At 47.0% G+C, this 21,988-nt stretch overlaps 1 protein-coding gene across 3 annotated transcripts in view; it reads right to left on the reverse strand.

Annotated features, from left to right (window-relative positions):
* Positions 1-2,309: 2,309 nt before the first annotated feature.
* The window catches only part of LOC147198593 (histone deacetylase 4-like), a 75,030-nt gene continuing 55,351 nt past the window's right edge, over positions 2,310-21,988 (reverse strand). For all 3 annotated transcript variants that reach the window (XM_086123147.1, XM_086123146.1, XM_086123145.1), the window contains 9 exons: positions 20,358-20,413; positions 20,173-20,260; positions 18,455-18,574; positions 18,275-18,372; positions 13,142-13,260; positions 12,423-12,556; positions 7,343-7,427; positions 6,674-6,815; positions 2,310-6,083 (listed from right to left, as the gene is read on the reverse strand). In XM_086123147.1, coding sequence (XP_085979273.1) covers positions 6,044-6,083; positions 6,674-6,815; positions 7,343-7,427; positions 12,423-12,556; positions 13,142-13,260; positions 18,275-18,372; positions 18,455-18,574; positions 20,173-20,260; positions 20,358-20,413 — 882 coding nt within the window. In that variant the 3' untranslated portion in view covers positions 2,310-6,043. The remainder of the gene's footprint in view (positions 6,084-6,673; positions 6,816-7,342; positions 7,428-12,422; positions 12,557-13,141; positions 13,261-18,274; positions 18,373-18,454; positions 18,575-20,172; positions 20,261-20,357; positions 20,414-21,988) is intronic.

A 21,988-nucleotide genomic window follows, 5' to 3' on the forward strand; every position in this document is an offset into this window, starting at 1 on the left:
GGCTCGAGCGGCATCACTCATTTATACACTGTAACCTGCAATTAAAATGTGCTGTACGATGAGTCCAGCTGGGTGGATGCGGCGCGCGTACACACACACGCACACACGCACACACACGGGTGGCTGTGTAATGATAGAGAGAACTGACAACGGCAGACGCTAAGGCTTCAGACCGCAATGTCACAGTGCAGAATCAAGTGGAAAAAAAAAGAAGATAGTGAAGCCCAGTGTGTGTGTGTGTGTGTGTGTATGAGAGGGGTTGGGGGGGCATGCCATCATTCTTGCCATCATTCAATCAGTTGTGACATCCATGCGCTATGTTGTGGAGACAGGGCCGCCATCTTGCGGGCAGGCCTTCAGGAAGGAGGAACGTTCCCCACCTCTCTCCTGACCTGACTTTGCGGTGGGGTCACGAGGTTACGCGTCTCTCCGCGGTGGAGATGATGAATGTGCGCGTACTTAAGCATGCCGCGTTGGGGCTCCCCTGCTGCCACCCCCTTTCTAATTAAAGGCTTGATAATCGGATGTCGCGAAAAGATTATCCCGAGCGATTATCCTGGCGTGTGGAGTGTGTTGAAATTTTTTTTTCTTCCTTTCCAATCTCCTCCGAAAATAACAAGTGATGATGCTGAGGGGGGGCAATGTTGAATCGAATTTCCAATTAGCTTTCACACAAACTCCACTCATTTGAACTATTGGGTCTGACATTAATGGTGGCCTGATGGCCAGGATGGCACCAATTCGGGCCACCTCACAGACACTGGCCTGACCAGGCCAGTAGAAATGTCGTCAATAACATGACGAAATCAGCATATTCTTGCTTTTTTTTTTTCCCGTGCAAAACAGCTAACTACCCAAAACAAAAAAAGGGAAAAACGCTAAATAGCAAATATTGTCCGCTGAGCTGTGTCGCTTTGCCTTTTACGCAACGCAATCTGACGAGCGAACAAAGGCCGAGGCAGCGCTCGCTATTGACACTCTTACTTTCTTAATTCAGACTTGAGACAAAGGCCCTCAGGAATGCGTGTTTATCTGAGAGGAGCTTGAAGCCCTTGTATTTGCTTTGGAAATGTGTTGTCTTTGCGTTAGTTCCACCACCGACAGGGATTCTCGTCCGTTTATTTGGAGACAAGCTCAAACCTTTGACCTTCCCCGCTGGGTGGCAAAATGCTCGCAAAGCTACTGTGGGAGACTTGATGCTATTCCTCAGTGGCTGCACTCCGCGAACACTCATTGGTACTCTGCAGTATAACCAAAAAAAAAAAGAAAACTTGTATTTTTGGGGACATTTCCGTTGGAAGAACTCTAAAATATATTGTACACATGCACTAGTTTGAAACCCTAACCTGAGTTTAAAACCCTCACCCTAGTTTGAAATTCAAAACACTGGTTTGAAAACTTAACGCTAGTGTTATAAACCCTACTTTAAACACGAGTTTAAAACCCTACTTGCAAACCCTAACCCTAGTTTGAAACCCGACTTGAAAAGCCGAGCCCTAGCTTGAAACCCAATACTGTAGTCTGAAACCCTAGCCCTGGAAATGGTATGAAAATGGAATGTTGCCCTTTTTTTTTTTGCCAGGTTTGGACAGATAAACAGCAGAGGTGGACAGACGCTGTCGTCAGAAGCTGCTAGTTTTGGCTCCATCCGAGAAACGAAATCATTCAGCGGTAGCGAACCCCCGTCTGCCGCTGTTATGAGAATTTGCATCGCTGCGGAAATTATGTTGGGATTATCGCCCAGTGGCTTGGACAAAAAAATAATACTATTTCTATTCTGAACTAATATTTACATGACAAATGGCACGCATTTGGGCTCCACGGTGCAGCCGGCCAGCTCATATACAGATGTTGGGAAATGTACGACCACTTGTTTTGAAAATGACTCAAAAAAGCAACTCAGTTCTACACAATAACAATAATAAAGGTCTGCCACTTTCAAATCATCTGAATCATGCCAAAGCCAAAAGGTAAGCAGAGCTGCATTTAGTTTTCTCTTGACGCGCAGGTTTGTGTCAGGTGACCGCGTTAGATTCTGATCAGCACACGTTGTTGGGAGTCTGTTGGGATTTGTGTTTTGCTCCGTGCGCCTCATGCACCAAGTGAAAGAGGTGTAGTGGATGAAGTACTGCCTTTGTGAATGAAAATGATTATTTAATAGACGGATAAATCTTTTTCCCGGTGAAATAAATGTCTGCTCCTTCCTTTTTTGGCAGTTGCAGTGCTTATATTGTCACAGAGCACACTCAGTCAAAACGCAAGATGAGAAACTTGTCTGGCATACGTTGGAGCTGACCACAGACAGCAGGTCCTGTTTGTGAATTGTAAAATCCAGATTTAATGTTGGTCTTGGGTTTGGTGAATTTTTCAAATGTAACAGGTGCCATATAAAAACGCACGTTCGTCTACAATCCAAATCTCAGGACAGAAAAAGACAAGGGGAGTTTGGAAAAGTACAAATATGTGCACGACTAGGTGAAGCAGAGAGGCCGATGGCAATGAACACGTCCAAAAACGCCTCGTCCTTGACGAAAAGAGAGCCCATAAAGAAAGAAAAAAAAAAGCACATAGCAAAACGGAACCAAGGACAACTAGCGGCACCTTCCGTAACAAGGGGCCCACTACATGGAACGTGCACATCCCCCTTATAGAATAGAATCGTTTTCTTTTCATATATAGAACTCTACTATCAACAGACAATGCACAATTGTATACAAAGTAGAAACACCCCCCCACCCGCCCCAAAACAAAAAAAATACCCTCAGTCCATTTCAGGACTCTCATCGGTCTAGCAAGGGAACACAAGGCAATATCAACAAAATATACAAAACGATAAACAAATACAACAATAGCTAAAATCGGTCACGACGTCCCCGCAAAGAAGGTTCAAAGAAAAGTTTGTGCAAGGAAGATCGATGTCATTCATGTCAAACTGTCCAGACAACAAAATCCACATTTGCGCGCTCACAGTTACCAATTCAGCCGGTTTTGCTGGGGCGACATGAAAGGGAAGAACGTCAACGACAACGACAACACTCGACTCCGGCGACACTCTCGTAAACGCGAAGGAACCCGCCAAATACTTTCAGACAAACTGAACTTCTCTCTATAGCCATTCAAATACCCGTTGACAGACTTCGAAAGGTTGATTGGCGTTAAGAAGACTTTTAATCATATGGGATATCGGATGCTATTTGGAATCGTACTTAACTGCGGTGGTGCCTTGAGATACGAGCGCTTCGAGATACGATCTGTCGCTGGGGGCGATTTCTTACTTGAAACAGCCACATAACTTAAAGTCGGCTAGCTTAAGCGCTAACACATGTCGGCAAATGCCTACGATGGGCGTACAAAACTAGCTTCAGTGTGAAACAGCGATTCAAACCGTGGAGCAAGACATGTCGACGTCTCCAGAAATGGCGACTAACATCACTACAGCCCATTTAAATGTCTATTAAACGCTAAAATTAGAAACTATTGGTTGATTTAACACCAACAAATTACAACATGAGTCAAAGTGAATGACATTCAAACATTCTCCGACAATTTTTCTCTCTGTTCACAAACACTATCGGACCAAGTATTGTTAAAAAGCACAAATGTTCAGCCTGTAAATCATACCTTTAACGGCATAAGCGACAAGGGACCTAAAATATGCTAGTTTATTCATTCTATCATATTTTTAATGAATCGGGCCGATTAATCGGTTATGGGAATCTTATCCTGCCAAATATCAGAATGGGGCTCAAGACATCCAAATCAGGCGGAAGCCGCAACCGCGCGATATCCATCTGTCTCTATTATACTGCCCCCGGTGGCCAAAGCACGCACACCAGAAGGGAGAGCACAATAGCCATCGAGTTGAAGCAACAACAACAAAAAAAGGAATCAATCGATTTAATTACACCATGACGGGTTATATTTATGAAGCACAATAATAAAGACTGCCGCTTTTTCTGACTTGAAAAACACTTTTTTTGTTTTGTTTTGAGCGCTGTCACAGCATCAATTCCAGTCGTATCTCAAGGCATCACCAGAAAACAAAACCGGGTCATATGGTGAGGGTAACGTTAGGCAAAAAAAAAAGAAAATTTGCGGTGGCTGAATTGGATGTGCGCGCGGCTGCCACATGCTGCAGCACCTGACATTTGGGGAGCAGATGTTAAAGCTTCGGAACCTCCCAGGTGGCGTGTCGTGGAAAGCGCCTGCTTCTAAAACAGAAGGCCAGTGACTCTTTCCGTCCGAGGATGGCAAAACCTTCACCGGGACGACCATTTCTCGGGATAATTCTTCTTGGCAAGTGTTGCGACGACGCCGTGTTCCACATTATTAGGCAAACAAGCGCAATTTTCATTTATTTCAGCAGCTAGACATTTAGAATGTATAGAATGGAAATATGACATATGCAAATGATTTGAAATAGAGATCTGCGGAAATTGAATTTGTCTTTGTCGTTAGTGCGAAGGTCCTCAACCTTTTGGAAAGTGAAAGCGACTTCTTGGGTCCCGATGAATGCAAAGGGGCTACTTGTGAAAAAAACATTCTTCCAATTATGACCGAAGAGTATCAACAGGATAATTCCTCATAATATTGATCAAAGATGTTATTCGATCGGAGCGGGGTAAATATCGACAAAATCTCTGCAAGTGTTTGCATTGTTCAATGAGCTCTTCGACAACATTCCGAGGAAATCACAATGTCTCATTAATGGCGAGCTCCTTTTTGATTTGGACCTCGACTGTCTGCTGTCAGCTTCAAAAATTTGAAAAAAATCAATGAATCAATCAATGACTGAAATATATGAACTTTTTTTCCTAAACAGTCGATATGAGCAACAGAAAATACTTTTTTTTTTTATAATAAGCAGTTGTACTTTCTTTGTCATCCGGATTTTGTTTTTGCTCCTTTGTTTTGGGTGCAAAGTTACTTTTTAAAAAACAGCGCTTCGTGTTATGCACCAAAACCAAAATCAAATGAACAAAATGTCTTTTTTGTTGTCGTTTGTTTTTAGCATGAGATGGACGACATTTCCAGAGAGGCCTCTTTCTTTAAGGTCACTCCACGAGTTCTCAGTGGGGTTGCCGTCAGGGGGTACGCCATTTTTCTCCCTGTCAAATGTTTAACCTACAGTACATGGGTAATAATTTGGAACACAGCGTACAGAAATGCCTTTTTTTTTTTTCACAGTGCATACTTGTAAGTGCCTCCAGTGGACTGTTGGGTCTGACCTTGCAAAACGAGCGGAGGAAAACGCACGTCCACGTCCGCCTTGCTGCAGGCCATCAAATGTCAACAAGGCAAACGAACATCTCGCCAAGTCTTGGAGAAGTGGGGGGGTGGGGGGGGGCGCTCTTTTTCTGAGCCCGTTTTTAAGGCATAAGCGCTTTAAGCAACTATCCAAAAATATCGATATTATTTGAAACAATAACAAAAAAAAAGGCACAAACGCACAGATTTTTTTTTTCTTTTGTGCTTCCACTGTCACTCATTTTGGAATGAGAACACCTGCGGACCAGATTACACACTGGAAAAATGGGACCAAATTGATCTCTTTGTTCCGTTCTTTCATATAATCAACACGAACAAAAAAAAAAAACAATAAAAGCAGCCGGAATGTTCCAACCTAAGTGCAGAATGACATTCTTAATATCCTCCGGTGGGTTTTGGATGAAAACGTGCACACGAAAAGAAGACCTTATAAAAAAAAAAAAAGCAGGATGCAGAATCTGGTTTTGACTGGCATTCCAAAAAAAAAAAAGGGACACCCCGACGTGTGTCTACTGTAGTGTATGAAAAGTACTGGCACTAAAGGCTGCGGAATGGTCGCGTGTTCCACGAAGTGACGCTGACGTCCATTTGTAGACATCAAGGTAGATTTACGTGACAATGTTTGTTTGTTTGTTTTTTTGTGGGCCGACCGGTCTCTGCGTGTCCTGTCCATTTTCTGGTCAGCGTCTGGCGATGACACCGGCAGAGTGGTGGGAGTGGTTCTGACGACCGTCGGGATGCAAAGTCTCAGTGCTGGAAAGGCGGGGCGGCCGCTTTACATGGGGGCGTCCTCTTCCATCGGTTCTTCGTCAGCCCTGCACGCACGCACGCACGCATTAGTAATCGGCACGAGACTCCCGTTGTTATGGCATGAAGGGTTTAGGAGCGACTCGTCGGTGAGTCGACTACGCAATGAGAGGAAAAGCCTGAAGGCGATTCGTTGGCAAAACATTGTTTGCTACTCTAGATTTTCAATGTCGTTTAAAAAAAAAAAAAAAAAAATGAAAAGGGATCAGTAACCAAAACATTTCACAAGATCTCAACGTTGTTAAAAGTCAAGGCAATTTTGGTGACGATACCACATAAAAAAACGATACGGTGGGTTGGATCTGGCCCCCGGGCTTCGAGTTTGACACCTGCAACCTTCTTCCTTTTTATACTGGCCCCACCCCCCTGGAGTGGCAGCCAATCACAAATCACGGACACTTTGATGGTCTAAAAAACAGTTGCATCTATTCAAAACAGCTAAAGCATTTTGTAAAAGCATTCTCTCCTATTGCATTTGTTTCTTTTTTTTTTTTTCCGGTATTGTATAAAGAACGCACCAAGGCCACAAACACCAAAGAATGAAACGAAAAACAGAAGGTTGTCGTTCTGACTCGCGAGCAAGCTAGCGCAAACGTACTTCTTTCCAAAGTGCTTGTTGGCGACGGAGAGCGAGGCCATCGCCGAGACGGTTTCCGCCTCGTCGGCGTCCCCCCGTAGGACTTCGCTCAAAGAGCATCCGAGCGTGGAGGCCGAGCGTTGCAGCGAGCGCCAGTATCGACCTGCGCGCAGCCCGAACAAGACAAAAGCAAGGCGATGACGCTTACGAATGAACGAGCTCAGGCTGAAATTGAAAAGACATTTTGGCGAGTGAAATAAAATACAAACAGTCGTTGAGAGTTGTTGACAGTTATTTAGCGTTTCGGGTTGCTTTGAACCCTTCCGTGCAAGTCGTAGGCTTGACTTTGCGCTGAGATTCCAACAGACATTTGGGAAATGGTTTTTACCGCGTGTCGCCCAGAAGCGACATCATTGGCAAGATGCATATCCATATCCATCAGATTTTATTACGCAATCAATCCTTATTGTGATTTTTCTTTTGACAAAACTAAAGCCAATACTCAATCTAACAAAAACAAATCGTTTTTGGAAAAAAAAAAAAACGAACAAAAACTAACAAAGCTGCTGCAAAATTCAATCAAAATGAAGTACATTTTTAAAAAGCAGGTCAACACCAATAATATTCAAAAAGTGGGCGTGTGGTTGCAGGACAGTCGTTTCCGACCGCCAATTGGAATGATTCACTCACTGTGAGCTTCAAGAACTTTCTCCATCGAGCGGACGGCATTGGCGTTTGGTCTCTGATGCAAGACCTGGTCTGGAATGGGCTCCAACTGAAACAAAAACATGCAAGAAATAAATAAAAAAAAGTCATCTTCCCATGACTCCTCTGGCCGCCATTCGCAATTATTTGGCGTGTTTATGGATGGACGCGACTGGAGTGCAGTCTCGATGCTTTCAATTGATTTTACGTTTCCTGCGGGTGTTTTTTTTGGGGGGTCTTTGTTGGGGTTTCGAGCAGACACGGTGTTCTTAGACATCACGATGACGGAGGTCATCGTGTATTCAACGCCGCACATTCACGCACTACGCTTGCAGTAGAAGATAGCCGCGACTTATCTGTCCGCTCTCCGATTGCGCGCCTCATTCAGCCTTTACGTCGCCATGGCGCGTCAGCCAACGGTGAGCAAAACCAGGGACCGCGTGGCAGAAATCGTGCCGCGCCAACCCGGCCTCACAAGGAAACCAACCGGCGGTAACCTCACTTGAACTCTCGCTCGCTTTTGCCTCTTCCAGCTCAGCTCTGCATGTGAACTCACAAGCCAGGGTGTGAAGCGCCAACTAAGTTGCTGACGCACCATGAAAACGGTCCGCGGCGACTCTGGAGCGCTGCTACGCTATGACAAAAAAAAATAAATAAATCAAAAAGGACAATATGCTCTTTGTACTGTGACCCACCCGGAGGACACAAACACATGGAAACTGCTTGCTCATACGCGCGCGTGCAGTCTGGATCGGCACGCAGAGTTTCTCACCACTTTTGTCAGACGACACATCATCGCTTGATCCCTTCCCCGTTCAAGCAAAAGGGATGGCAAAAAAAAAAAAAAAAAAAAAGACACATAGACGACGTTCAAGTTGGGCGTACCGGGGAGATGTCAAGGGCACTCGGGTTCTTCCGCCAGGTCGGAATAGTTCTTTTAATTTGAACAAATAGCGAGTGGGAGGGGTCCACGGGGGAAGAAGGAAGAGGCAGTGCCGGGTTAAAGATACTTTAATCCCGCAGTGTCACGCCACACGACATCACGCGCACGGGAACGGACCGGGTGCTGGTGCACGTGATGACGTGCATTTGCGATCTGCACTTCATTTGGGGTTTTTTTTCAAAGTGCAATAGTTAAAACATTTCAAGGCTGCACTGAATTGCTGATGTATAATTGCCTGTCGCCTGCGCGCCTTGCTCGGAAAAGCATGACCTGGTCTGGTGAGTGACGTGGGCGTCAGTAAAGGAGAATGGAGAATTAGCCCGACGTTGGCGTGTCGATTTACTGCCGCCGACAACGCCCGTGCACGAATGGGCTTAAAACGTGGCGGCCTTTCTTATGGTTGGTTCAAGAAAGCGCAAAGTGAACAAATATGTGAACAAATCCCATTTGTTGAGATTGCTTGTTGTAAATCATCGCAACCAAATGGTCCTTACTCATGTTGCTACGTCAGTGACTTGAAGCCTGAGAATAATGTAAGGGATCCATCGGGATGTTGATTGAAAATTTGTAAAAACACTGTCGGACAATATTGGAAAGGACTTGAGAATCATCGTAATGTGGACCGCGAAGGCATCGCCGAAGCATGCGCGGAAGGGATCGCCGATGACTAGCGGGGTCAGGACAGCACAGGAGCGTACGACGCTAACATAAATACATACGGAACTTCATTTTTGAGGCTAAAGAAATTTGCCAAGGACAAATTCTCCAAGCTAGCCCAGAGTTGACCAAGCGTCGGCGTTTGGTTGAAAAAGTTGCCTCCGAGCCTTGGGGCGAAAATGACTTTCTATAAGCCCAGCCGGACTAACCACGCTTGCTTGAGCTCTCCGTCAAAGCGAGGTCAGGGGTTCTCTGGGGTTTCGCGGGGCTCACCTCGGCGAGTGATTGGACGGGGGGCCGGGGGGGGGGGGGGGGGGTTGCCTACCTGATTGACAGCTGGGCCCCATGCTTATAAACTTTAATGGCTCATGTCAGGGTCCTCTGGGGGTGGGGGGCGGGGGGGGGGGGGGCCCACCTGGCAGAAGGGCAAACACACAGTACGCACTATATGGAAGCCAACAAGGTCCACGGTGACACGAATCCCGAGGTGGTACGAAGAGGACGACGGTTCGCAACGTCTTCCGTGACACGATGACTGATGTCCTGGCAAACCTGAGCGAGACGCTGCGGAAAGCCACGAGCTCAGAGCGAGGAATGTGCGCCGGTATAAACATTCCAGGGGGAGGCTGAAACAAAAACAGTGGAAAGAGGTGGGATTCCACTTGTTCAGCAAAAGAAAAAAGGCGCACAAAGGCGTCCATTGTTTACTGTTGTGGCGGCGTACATGTGTTACCAGTGGCCACAACCTGTTGATTATGTCATGCTAACTGAGCGGGGTAATGGCGTGTGCCCAGCAAACCAGGTGATCTTTTCCACTGGCGGGCCACGGGGGTGAACAGTCGGGCCCCGAGAGGGCGCAGGTGAATTTGAGCGTCTTACTGTAAGCGGAGCAAAAACAGTCAGCGACAGCTGCTAGCCATTAGCATATTAGCCTGTTGTTTATCAAATCATTGCTAACAAGCGCCTGTCGCAATGGGGCCAACATCTGTTTGCGAGCCCTCATTAATTAGTCCGAAGTTCGCAGACGAATATCGCAGTCGCTCATACATCACTCGGAAGCTATTTAACGAGGGGGACTTCGGCGTTACGCACGGCGTCGACGGAGGGCGGGCGGGCGCGCGCGGTCCGTACGGTCCACGTTTTGTCATCTCTTGTTGTGCAAATTCATTTGAGCGGTTTTCAAAAGAACCTCTGGCTCATTACTTGGCAATAAACGGCAAACTATATTTCTCGCTCTGGCGAGCGGTAAAAGGGTGCACGTCTAAGGGGATGAAATCGGGACAAGTCTTACGGCATTGCGGAATGCCATCAAAGCCTTTGTATGTAACTTTATTCGGTGAATCAAATGGTGGGGTATGGACATTTTCGATAAGACTGCTAACCGCAATGCTTTTTCATTTGAAATTGATTGGGAGGGAAAATCCACGGGAGTTATTGAGGCCATCGGGAGGCTTTTGGGTCTAAATGATTGTGCCATACATATTCGGCAAGTTAGGCAGCAAAAATAGCCTGAAAAAGCGCATCGAGGGGTAGAGGATCGGAAAAGAAAAAACCCAAAAAGCGTATCGGCGGCGGGCCTCGTTTCTCCTTCTCGCTGCAACGCGCCATTGATGTTTTCCAGCCGCATTCCATGACCATTACAGAGACCTTCACTGATATTATGATAAAGGTACTCACTTCCTGTTTTCATCCCATCAGGGACATTTCATGCTCTTTCTGCTTGTCGGGTATCAAAACTCCGAGCATCTAAATGTGACCCCCCCCCCCCCCTGCCCCCCCTCCCACAACCTAACCTCACCCGTCAGCCTGGTAAAAGTCAAGACAACAAGCTTGATTCTCTTTCTGCTGGTGACGGTTGAACTTTTGTCTTTGAACTGCGCTTGGCAAAAGTGGTGAGTTTTCGGCCATGTTGAGTGAGGCCCATGAAAAACTCCGGCCAGGCAGACTTTGGAAGAACGACAACAACCGGCGATTCCAAGCGGCCAATTCCAAACTCCTTGAGCGTGCGCATGACATGAAGTACAAGAAGATGTATTTTCAATCCGGCGTGGCAAACAACCCGCTTTGTGAAAATCAGGTTTCCTCACGCTCCACTTCAAAGGATTCCCGCATTTCCCCGTCCGATCTGCTCCCGAGACCTGGGCCGACCCCGTGGAAAGAGGGCTGCGAGGGTAACCGCTTTCAGATGTGCATTGGCGGCGGGGCCTCGGCTGCGAGCGAGCGGGCGTCCCGCAGGGCTGAGGCAATTGGAGCTCATTGCCTCCTGCCTATTTTCGAATTTTCAGCTCTCCTCGGCACTCATCCAGTGACCTCCAACCCCCCCCCCCCCCCCAAAAAAAAACACCGCCACGTCTGATGCTCGGCAGGCCGCCGAAATTTTAAACGTGCGCCCTTGATCCAATTCATAATTTTTGCAGCAGAGCAAATGACGGACCGGTCATCCATTGGTATCAACGCAGTTGTTTTTTTATGATGTCCATCCAGCAACTGCGTCACATCATCTGTTCAATGCTCCAAGAGCCATGAGTGATGCAATAAATATAATTTAAAAACAACAACAACAACAACAAACAGTTGATTGAGCAGTGCAGTAGGAGTAAATCAATCTGCACACAGCTGACCTTCATGGCCGAGCCGCTTCCTTCTCGACAACGGCGCTCCATTTTTAACCAAACAGGACTACTGAAATTTAACGAACCAAACACTTTTCACTCATTAGTGTCCAAAGAAAAAAAAAATAAAAAATCTCCAGACTTTCAATCTCGAGGTGGCAGCATGATGCACGGCTCCCGCAGAGTGACGAAAAGGTGAACGTTCGCCACATTTCTCGGACTGACTTAATAGATGCGTTCAAGCTTTTCTCAATGCTTAGACTTGCTGAATAAAGCGTAAAAATAACCAACAACGTGGATACAGACCAAGACTATCGATTGGTGAAAAAATATATACAGTACATATATACGAAATTGGCCACATTTGGACATTCAGGGTTTCTCGAGCGCAGTACAGTAGTCCCTCAACAAGAGAAGAAGAAGAAGTTATCTTAGTTACATAATCCGGCCCAGAGGGAGAACACGAGCCCCTGCGAGAGAGCACGCCAACTTTTTCATCGGCTCCAAGAAAAAGCGGAGGCGGCTCCTGCCGCTTTTGGCTATTCTGTCGGGTGCCATGAATCACAAAGTTGCGATCCAGAGTCCAACCTACACACACTCCCACAATTAACCTTTTTGCCTGGAAACCCTCTCCTCCTGCTGTCTCTCGGCCTCTGCTGACTTCCTGTCAGAGCGGAGGACTCTATCGCGGACTCGGCGTACGACGCCATCAAGAAGCTTGAAAGCCGACGCGTGACGGAAAAGCGACTTTCAAATGGCTTGTTAGCTACTTAAAAGACGGTCGGTGAGCATTTCTTGAGACGGCAACTACCGCCCGTCCCTCCGGTCCGAGCCCGGCCGGCTCTCAGCTTACCTCGTTGCCGAGCAGGGCGGAGACGCAGGCCTCAGACGCGTCGCATATGGCCGTGAGGTCATGGCCTCCCTCCAGGGCGAGTACCAGCCGACCGCCTGCCAGAGCCATCAGCTGCCTGGTCAGGTAGCCGAAACCTGGACGCACGGGAAATGACAAGCCGAGAGAAGAAAATGTTGGGGAGGCCCATGAAGCGCTCACTTCCTTTTTGGAAACTGATCAGAGAAATAATAAAAGAGGGTCCCACGCATGTCTTAAAAGAAGGGAAATAAACCCACGAGAGGAAGAAAAGTGTGCCTCTCCTTTCTCAAGAGCACTTTGAAACAATCATTCGTGCCTTCGTCACATCTCGGTCGGATTACTGTAAGGCGTTTTGCTTTGAAGTCAGCCGATCCTCCATTAAGCAACTCCAGTTGGGCCAGAATGCCGCCTCTTGACTGCTACTCGTAAGAGGGAGCACATCGCTCTTACTCTGGCGTCCCTTCACCGGCTCATTTTAGAGTTCTTTTGAAGATCCTAAAATGACTTTGTCATCTCAGAGCATGGCACGCTGGTACCGTGGTGGGCCTCCTGAAGTTTTTACTTTTGTGTTTTGAAGCCCTGAATTTTATTGAACACGAGTTCACGATGTGGCCTATTGTCGTCACAGTTCGACTATCCAAAGAAAGCCTCGTTACAATAACATCATTCTGAATCTTAAATTGGTTTCACTTGGTACTTACATTTGCCAGTCAGCGTGTATCCACCCAAAGGCGGCGCATGTCCGTCCACCGGGTCAAAACCAGATGATACCAGAACCACGTCCGGGGCAAACTCATTGGCTATGGGCATCACCACTGTCCTGCAAACGGAAACAACCACGCATTTTTTTTTTTCAACAACCAAAACAATTTTCGGAACACAAACTTTCATCTTCACATAAAGAGGTCTCATAAGCGTAGGGCAGGTCGCACCCGATGAGATGTGGTCTGACGAACTTTTTCTGCTGCTCTTATCTGGCCGCATATTTCATTTGCCGTTATTTTTGTGGTAGTCATGTGAAAAGGCTGGCTGAGCGACACAGCCGCTGACAAGGCCAAACACCGACTGGTCCAAGAAACACAACATTTCCTGAGAAAAGAACTGTCACTCCACCCATTCCTGAGTGCAATCGAAACCAAAAAGTGCGTCTCAGCAAATAATGACCCCCAAAATTTATGATATTCCCTTTTGATGGGATCAAACTGTCTGGAAGTTTCAAGTTGCTCAGTCAACTGAAGGCAAAGTCACTGCTGAGACCTCAGACAGATTCACAGAGAGCCGATGAGAGATGATCAAACAGAAAGAATAAAGCTTTACCCGGCCTCCAAATTATTTATTTTTTGTTTAAAGCAAAAAAAAAAAAAAAAACACAGACACACACGCAGCCATTCAACATGTGTGCACGGAAGTAAAAGTCACCGCACGACTTTCTAGAAATGGTAATTTTGGAACTTGGGAGGCGGTAATAGAAGCTCCGTAAGTGGAAAGGAGCCAGAGGGCAGTTATAATTGCATGGAAGGCAAGTCCAACAGATACTTCTAAAAGTGGATGGGTGTGGCGAATGACAACTCCAAGATGACATGCAGCTCCTGGACCGCTTACATGGACTGTTTGCACACGCACACGCGCACACACACGATCGGCACAATCCAATCGGGACCAACAGTGTTTGATACAAATTCATCCAGGAGTGTGACTGTTCCTTGCCGACCACAGGACAACATGGACGTTTAATTTTCTCCGTAAATAGTTACCGCAGGGCCAAACACGCGGCTGGTTCCCGGAGACTTTCGGTGGCCTCTGAACACACATTTTTGAAAGGGGTAGGAGGGAGTGTCTGATTTTTAGGGTTGTAGTGTTGTTAGTGGGGAGCGACGGAGTGCCACAGGGTTCCAGTGTAGGTCCTCTGTAGTTTAAAAAGGCCTCGGGGGCACCGTGACGGTTCGCTGATTGCGGATAAGCGGCGTGCTCTTAACTCTGGAGGGGGCCACCGTCGCTTTTCCAATCTTGTTCACCACCAAATTACTACCTTACACTGGGAAGACCACACCACACCCCCCACCACCGCCAAAACATTCATGCACTTGTCTCAGCAGGGAACGAGGCACTGTTAGGGTGCGGTTAGGATGCCCAGATAAGGCATACTGTTGCATTTGGTCTCATGAGGGTCGTAGGCATGCCGGAGAATATCCCAGCTGTCTTCGGGCAGCAGGCGGGGTACACCCTCAATTGGTTGCCAGCCAATCACAGGGCACACCAAGACGAACAACCATCCATGCTCACAATCGCACCTAGGGACAATTTCGAGCGTTCCGCTAACCTGCCATGAATGTTTTTGGAACGTGGGAGGAAACTGGAAAAAGATTAAATTAAAAAAATATCGTGGTGAAGCTATGCATATGAGTTTCACTCATTGAAATTGAGTTTCCGACCATATTTCAATTTATTGAGATGCATCTGCACATAGTCGGAGAACATGGTTGAAGGTTTACCGATAAACTACGATATAATTTCAAAGAGCCGATATTCCTGTTTCTGGTGTAGCTGCTGTTAAAGCGCTATATAAAGAAATAAATAAAGTTGCGTTCGGTTACTTGAACACTTTATGGGGGCCAAAAGTAAATGATGTTGCTGATTTCAAAAATCGGTGAGTGAGTCAGCAATGTTGATGAAGGTGAATCATGACCGACGTCTAAAAGTGGAAGCAGCATAAACAAACGTTGAATGACTGCGCGTATAACGTTGGCGCGGTGGGTTGCATCGTCCGCGCAGCAACTCAGCCCTTTCCCTTTTGCCACTCCGGCACATGTGCGCATTTGGAGCGACACGCGACGGCGAGGGAAAACCTTGACCGCCACGTTTACCCGCAGCTCTTCCGTCCACCTCTTCCAACCTTGAGCGTGCATCGAGGCGCTTCTGGTGGCGATGATAAAAGCAGCTGCTCTGATGACTTGTGCCTCCCGCCCCGCCGGAATAAAATCTTGACATGTTAGGAAGTGAGACGGCTACAGCAATCAGGTCGGAGGCTGGCACGTGGGAGGAAGACGGAATTTTTCAGGAAGACTTATGGTGCATGATGTATTTGCCATGTCGGTTATTTTGGAATCAAATCATCTGTTATATTGCCGTTAGATGAGAACTACTTATATGCTTGAAGGGCGCCTACGACGGAAATTTGTCTTATACAGTGGTGCTTTGAGATACAAGTGCCTTAACTTACAAGGCTTTTGAGATACAACCCGGCGCTCGTCTGATTTATTTATTTCACTCGAGATATGAGCAAAATGTTGCGATATGTTCTTCACCACTACCACTAGGTGGCAGCAGCAAACTTGACAACATAAGGCTACTTTTAATTCAGTTTCCTTGCGGTGGAAGGATATTAGCCGTTGGTGGCGCTACTGCGTCATTAATGTACTTTTGCCAATAGACCCCATAGAAGAAGAAGAAGATGAAGAAGAGGAAGAAGGAGGAGGAATTATGCAGTGGACTATGGTTGGTTCGCACCATCACCGAGTGGGAAGTGAGCCTGCACTGCCTGCACTTCAAGTCAGCTGAGCGGACCACGAGGCCGTCCGTGACGAGATAAATATACGTTTAGTGCGAATATTTCATTTCCGTAGGCACCCTCGGGAACGGTTGATGTGGTTTATAAGAACATACACTGACTGTAGGTCCATTTAATAATCTTTTACAATGTGCAAAAAAAAAAAAAAGCTGTTTTGGGATAAGGGCCGCCTCAAGCTGCCAACACAAAGCTACATCGCAAAACCTTCAGGGCTTCCCTCTCCGTTCATAAAAAAGTCCAGCAGAACACGAGACGAGAGAGGGAATGAGAGTAAAAAATAAATAAAAAATCACTCACACGCACACTAACTCTTCAAAGCCGTGTCATCTGGCGCGGAGGAGAGCTGGCTTGAATTAAGTTTAATTCTTCTCCCCTCTCATTGAGCAAGTGAAAGGAGAAGGGAGAGAGCGAGAGCGAGAGAGAAAGAAAAAGAGACTCGGAGAGAGGAAGAGCGCGAGAGGGAGCTTCTGGTTTTCATTAGAAGCAATATTCTTATCTTTTTTCTTGCGGCTCAAACTTGATCCCCCGCAAAAGCAACGTGGCACAAGAGGAAGGTTTGGGGCAACAGACAGGGCGTGCATCCCCCCCAAAAAGAGGAAGGCAGGACTGTGTTGTTGTACTTCAGCGCGCTCCAAAGAATCAACTACTTATCAATGATCCCATTGATCGATAATCCTTTTTTTTAAAACCGATTCATTGTTTCGAGAGGTAGTTTAATTTAAAAGTACCCAAATGCTCGGAATTTCAGCCTCGGATTTATTTTTCTGTCGCCCTCCATGTAAGCAGCCTTATCTTTGCGTTGAATCGGCTCGGGATTTTGGAGCTGATCCGTGCTGACTAACAGATCACCAGTGATGGCAGCGTCGCATTGGATTTGAGATCAGCATAGCTTTTGAGGTGAAGATTAAGATTAGCCAGCGGATTAGAAAGACAAAACTCCGATGTTTGGAAGTGAGACTTTTTTGGTATGCCGCATTTAATCTCCTTCACATTTCCACACGTGGTTTTGACATGTTTCAACAATGAAAATGTAAAAGCTGGGTTTTGCTTGCTGGAAAATAGTTGCCAGCATTAAAAAACAAACAAACATGTTTTTAAAGGAGATGGTGATTTTGATGATTTTTATGACACATTATATCCAAATTTTGAAAGCAAACTTCAGCTTTCTGACAAATGCGCACGGTTCTACGTTGAGCGTAGTCGACGTGTCCGAACGACTGCTGCCCTGAAAGCGATCGTAAAGGTCGCAAACATATTTCTCGAGTTTGGAGTGAAGGCAAAGACATTTATCACACCGCACGACGCTCACTGAATGACGCTATCGCCTAGCGCACAGTCGGACGGATCTTCTCGAGGCAGCTGCCGCAGGCGCGCGCGCACGCACGTGCTGATCAAGACGAGGAAGAAAATGATGGAGAGGGAGATGGCGACGAGGTCTGGCATGCATTAAGAAGATGTTTTGCGCGCTTCCAGGAGACTGCGTGCCCACAACAGCCGACTGACGGTTTGATATCTGTCGTTGGAGAGTTACTGGCGCCTTTTCAGACAGCACTGGAACAAAAGGGAATCACTTTCTTCTTTGAGACATCTCCACCCACGTGGTTATAAATATACTTGAAGGAGACAAAAGGAAAATGGACTTTGCGTATAAATAGTCATGTGTCCTGAGGGCATGGCCACCCACCAAGAAAGAATTTCAACAAACATGATGTGCCACTTTCTGTGAGTGAGCCCTCGGTGGCTAATTTACATTAAAATCACATCCACAGTTTCTCCATCCTCGAGCTGGGACTTGGTAATGATATGCCACTTTCAAACAGAGATTGCACTTTGTGAAATATTATCACGTTAAAGTCAAAAGGTAAGCAGAGCTGCGTTGACTTTGGTTGGATGCACAGATTAACATTAGCTAACAACCTGATGAATTTATCGACCCGCTGGTCATTGGGGTAGGTGGGATTTTCGTTTTGCAATGTGTCCACTACATGCGCCACATTTGCTGATCTGCACACTGCGAAGTGGATGAAATGTGGCGTATGAAGTGCTGCTTCCGCGAGGGAAAATTATTTCCCCCCCCACACTCTGGACCCTGACGAGAGGCGACTTGCCTTGTTCAACCCCCCCCCAGCTGCGCCTCAGGTCGTCATGGTGACGGAGGCCGTACTGGCCATTGGCTCGGCAGTACGGGACGGAGGTGAAGGGTGGCTCGCTTGCATGGGACCGGCCAGCCAATGATCGAAATGATTTGCACGAGACAAGAAATTACCGGAATGCTGCCAAGTACTCGGCATCGCCCATGGGTGGTTCGAGTCCTCCAGTGAAGGCCATATTGACGTTGAAGCCGGTACCAGGGCCGCTGCCAACCTAAGGGCGCCGGCAAACACGAGTCGGCCGTGAATTCATCAAGAAATCTATTTTTGAAAGGGCCACGGTCGGACAGAGGTACCTCATCGGGGGCTCCGCTTCCTGGGAAAAAGTTGCCGTCGTCGTAGCGATGTAAGGACAGGTAAAGGACGTTGGGGTCGGTGTAGAAAGCCTGCTGGGTCCCGTTGCCGTGGTGAACATCCTGGTTATGCGAAACAAAACCGTCAGCTCAGGGTCGCACTTGGCAAAGAGAAAAGTGTGGTCAAGACAAAATGAATTCATTTTTCATGGCATCAACAATTATCTGTCGAGGAGACCGTCGCTGCTTCCGCCTGGAGCTCGTCAAAGTCTGAGCCTTGATTCCATTTGCCTCATGCGTCTTTCAAGCTGTTTTTGTGTCAGGCTGCTTCAAACCAAAATGGCTGCCTTCCTGCGCAACTGCGTGCATGAAGCCTTGAGACTTTTTTCAAGATGGACATACTGAACCCCTCCAATCACATGTCAATCAGTGAAATTGGTGCCAGGGAGTGATTATTTTTCTTTTTCCAGGTGCACTACAAGGTGAGTATTGGGGCAGAGGGATGTTCGGAACCCCTAAAATAGATTCATTGTCACCCAAATGAAAAAAAGAATGCTCAGTTTTGTGGCATATCGAGGCCCCCCCAAATAGCTTCCATTAGTGAGAAGAATGACAAGAATCACAGATTGTGCACAGAGGCAAAGAAAAGGCGCAATGACTGAAGGCAGCTGGTTCTGAGTTGAAAAAAAAGGGCTGGTTTGAATAGACGGCCCCAAAAACATCCCCGTTGTCTGGCGGCAGAGTGGCACGACAAAGTGCTGGCGGAACATCTCATCCAGCAGGAGACACGCAGACAGACAGACGGACGGACGGACGGACCAAGAGGAAATGGAAAATAAAAGGCTTCCGAGAATAGTCACGAGCTGCCCGGGCGGCCACGCTCCACCTCGACGCAACCACGGCGTTGTCGTGCACTCTTCAAAGCCCTTTTTGGACGACATGTCCTGCAAGTATGCGGCGAGTCATCTGTTTAGGATCGTTTGGTGTGGCGACGCGCTACGTAACAACTGCAGGAAAAAACAAACAAAAAACAAAGGCCTCGAAAACAGCGCCATCAGCTTTTCAGCAGGTGCTCATGGTGTTATTGAGAGAAACGCCAACGTGGGAGCTTCGCATGACTGCGCGAGTCACAATTCACTCTTCACAAATGCTGTTTTTTTTTGTTTTTTGTGGAATCCATAACTTATTAGTTGTTGTTTGAGTAGCCATCTCAAGATGGTGCCAAAGGCCTGGCTAACGGAGCGGCAAGTCTGTTGAAGTGATGAAGGGAAAACATAACTGACACTCCCTGACAAGTATTTGTTTTTGTTCGGATTATTCTCATTATTCTATTTTTTTTTCTGAAAAAACAACACACTAATAAGGAGCAGGTTTCTGCAAATAAAGAGGGATAAACATAAACAATAGGTGAGTTTGATAAGACATTCAACATTGTAACAGTGGCCAACAACAACGGGGCGTCATTTGGACAAATTCCCAAGTAGGAGTTGACCAAAGTACAAGAGATGAAACTCGGCCAAAATGGCCGACTTCCTATTCATTTATTTTTGGCCTCGAGACCTTTTCAGGTGTCGCGTGAGGACAGACAACAAAGTTGATGACAATCAGGGAAACCTGCACCCGGTGTGCAGTTTTGTTTTTCTTCCCTCAAATTTTCACATTTCCTCCGTTGCCCGGGAGCCGATCGAAGCGGCTTTGCCAGTGTTTTCTGTGGCACTTACCCAGTCCACAATGAGGATCTTGCTGACGTTGAGCCTCTGCTGCAGGAGCTTGGCGGCGACGGCCACCGAGTTGAAGTAACAGAATCCCCTGAGAATGGAGGCAAGGGAGACCGGCACGTGTCGCTCATGTGAAAGGAGGGGAGGGGGGGGGGGGGGGGCGTCCCGACGAGGATTTATTTACTCACATCGGCGTGCTCTCCTCCGCGTGGTGTCCAGGTGGTCGCACGACCGCAAAACCGTTCTGGCGGACGGACGACAACAAAGTCATTTGTGCAAAGTCATGCCAGCGCCAGGTTTTTTTTTTTTTTCTTTCCCCCACAACGCGACTTTTTCTGACGGGGCTCCAGACTGCCCGTCAAATGGTGGCCACACATTTCAGACAAATAGAAGCTCATTTTTCATCCCTCGCGCCGGGGAAGCCGGTAAATTGGTTTATTGTTAGGACCATTACCATGGCTAGAATTCTTGATATGACTGAATTTTATTTTTTATTTTTTTGGGTGCTCACCAACACTTATAACAGAAATGTGAATATTTATTCAAAAGACAATTTGAAGTGTCGTGCATGCCCTTAAATTTTCAACACGCGGCGTTTAAAATTTCAGCTTCAGGGGCCACAATTCTTCAAGTTTGTCGGGAGCCCCCACGCACGCACCCACACACACACACACACACACACACACAAACACGGCAATGAGTTAAAAGCGTTTTTTTTTCTCTCTCTCTCAAAGGCAAGTGTTTTTGGGGGACTCCCAGCACTATAAGGGGACATGAGATAAATGTCCAGGGTGATGTTAAGTGAGGCAAGATGGACTAATGATGTTGAGCCAGCTGCTGCGGATTAGTAGCCGGTCGGGAGATTAGCCCAGAGACAACTTGTACAGCTGGCTCGAAAGAGCCGGCTGCGTAACCAAGCGGATGAGAGACACCGGCGACCTTATTTTTCCAAGTAGCAGGAAAAATATCCATACGTTGAAACGTTACGTGGGGGGAAAAAAAAACAAACAAAACAGACACGGACGCGAGGGAGCGCGCGGCCGTAGGTGTGAGAGGGGACGATTTACAGCACATCCTGTGGCGCTGAAGATTGTTGGCGCAGGTGGAATTTGCTCACAGGGCTCCTCGGAGGACCGCGCGTGGAAGCTTGTGTGCGCGGGTGTGAATGCATGTGTTAAAATCGGGTTAAGCGGAGGGCAAGTCAATAAGAGTCAACTTTAACCCCCGCGTTCATGATATTCACACAAGACGTGCGCGGGGAATATTTGAAATTCGTAATGCCGAGTCGCCATTTACGAATTTATTGACAGTGAACCTCCATTGACGATAATATACTTTTTGATTGATTTAAAATCCGCTGTCAACATATCTGAACACAAAAAACAAAGAGCAACCCTTTAAGAAGCGGCGGCCTCGGGCGGCGTCTGAATTGAGATGACCGAGGGACTCGGGTGCCTTCTATTTTTCCGTGGGACCGATCCTAATGCCGTGAGATGCCATAAGATAGCATCAAAAGCCGCGGCTGATGGGAAAGTAGTAATTGGTGCAAAGGAAGTGAACGGAAGTGATACATCATGACTGAGAGATGAGATCTTGGCAGGGAAGAGCTAAATTTAGCCCAGGTTGTGAGTGGAATTTAAGGAGAGTCTTTGCCATATGCGCATTTTACACAAGCACTTCATATAGGCAATTATTTTGGAACCCCCCCAAAAAAAAAAACTAATGAATAAAAATTTGAGGAGGTTTATCGCGCATGTGTGACTATAACCTTGTGTGCAAGTAACAAGGAGGAATCAGGCTAAAAGGGCCCACTGCCGTT

This window comes from Hippocampus guttulatus, chromosome 11 (genome assembly GCF_054856545.1).
Source record: "Hippocampus guttulatus isolate MCC_2025c chromosome 11, RoL_Hgut_1.0, whole genome shotgun sequence".
Classification (NCBI taxonomy): Eukaryota; Metazoa; Chordata; class Actinopteri; order Syngnathiformes; family Syngnathidae; genus Hippocampus; species Hippocampus guttulatus.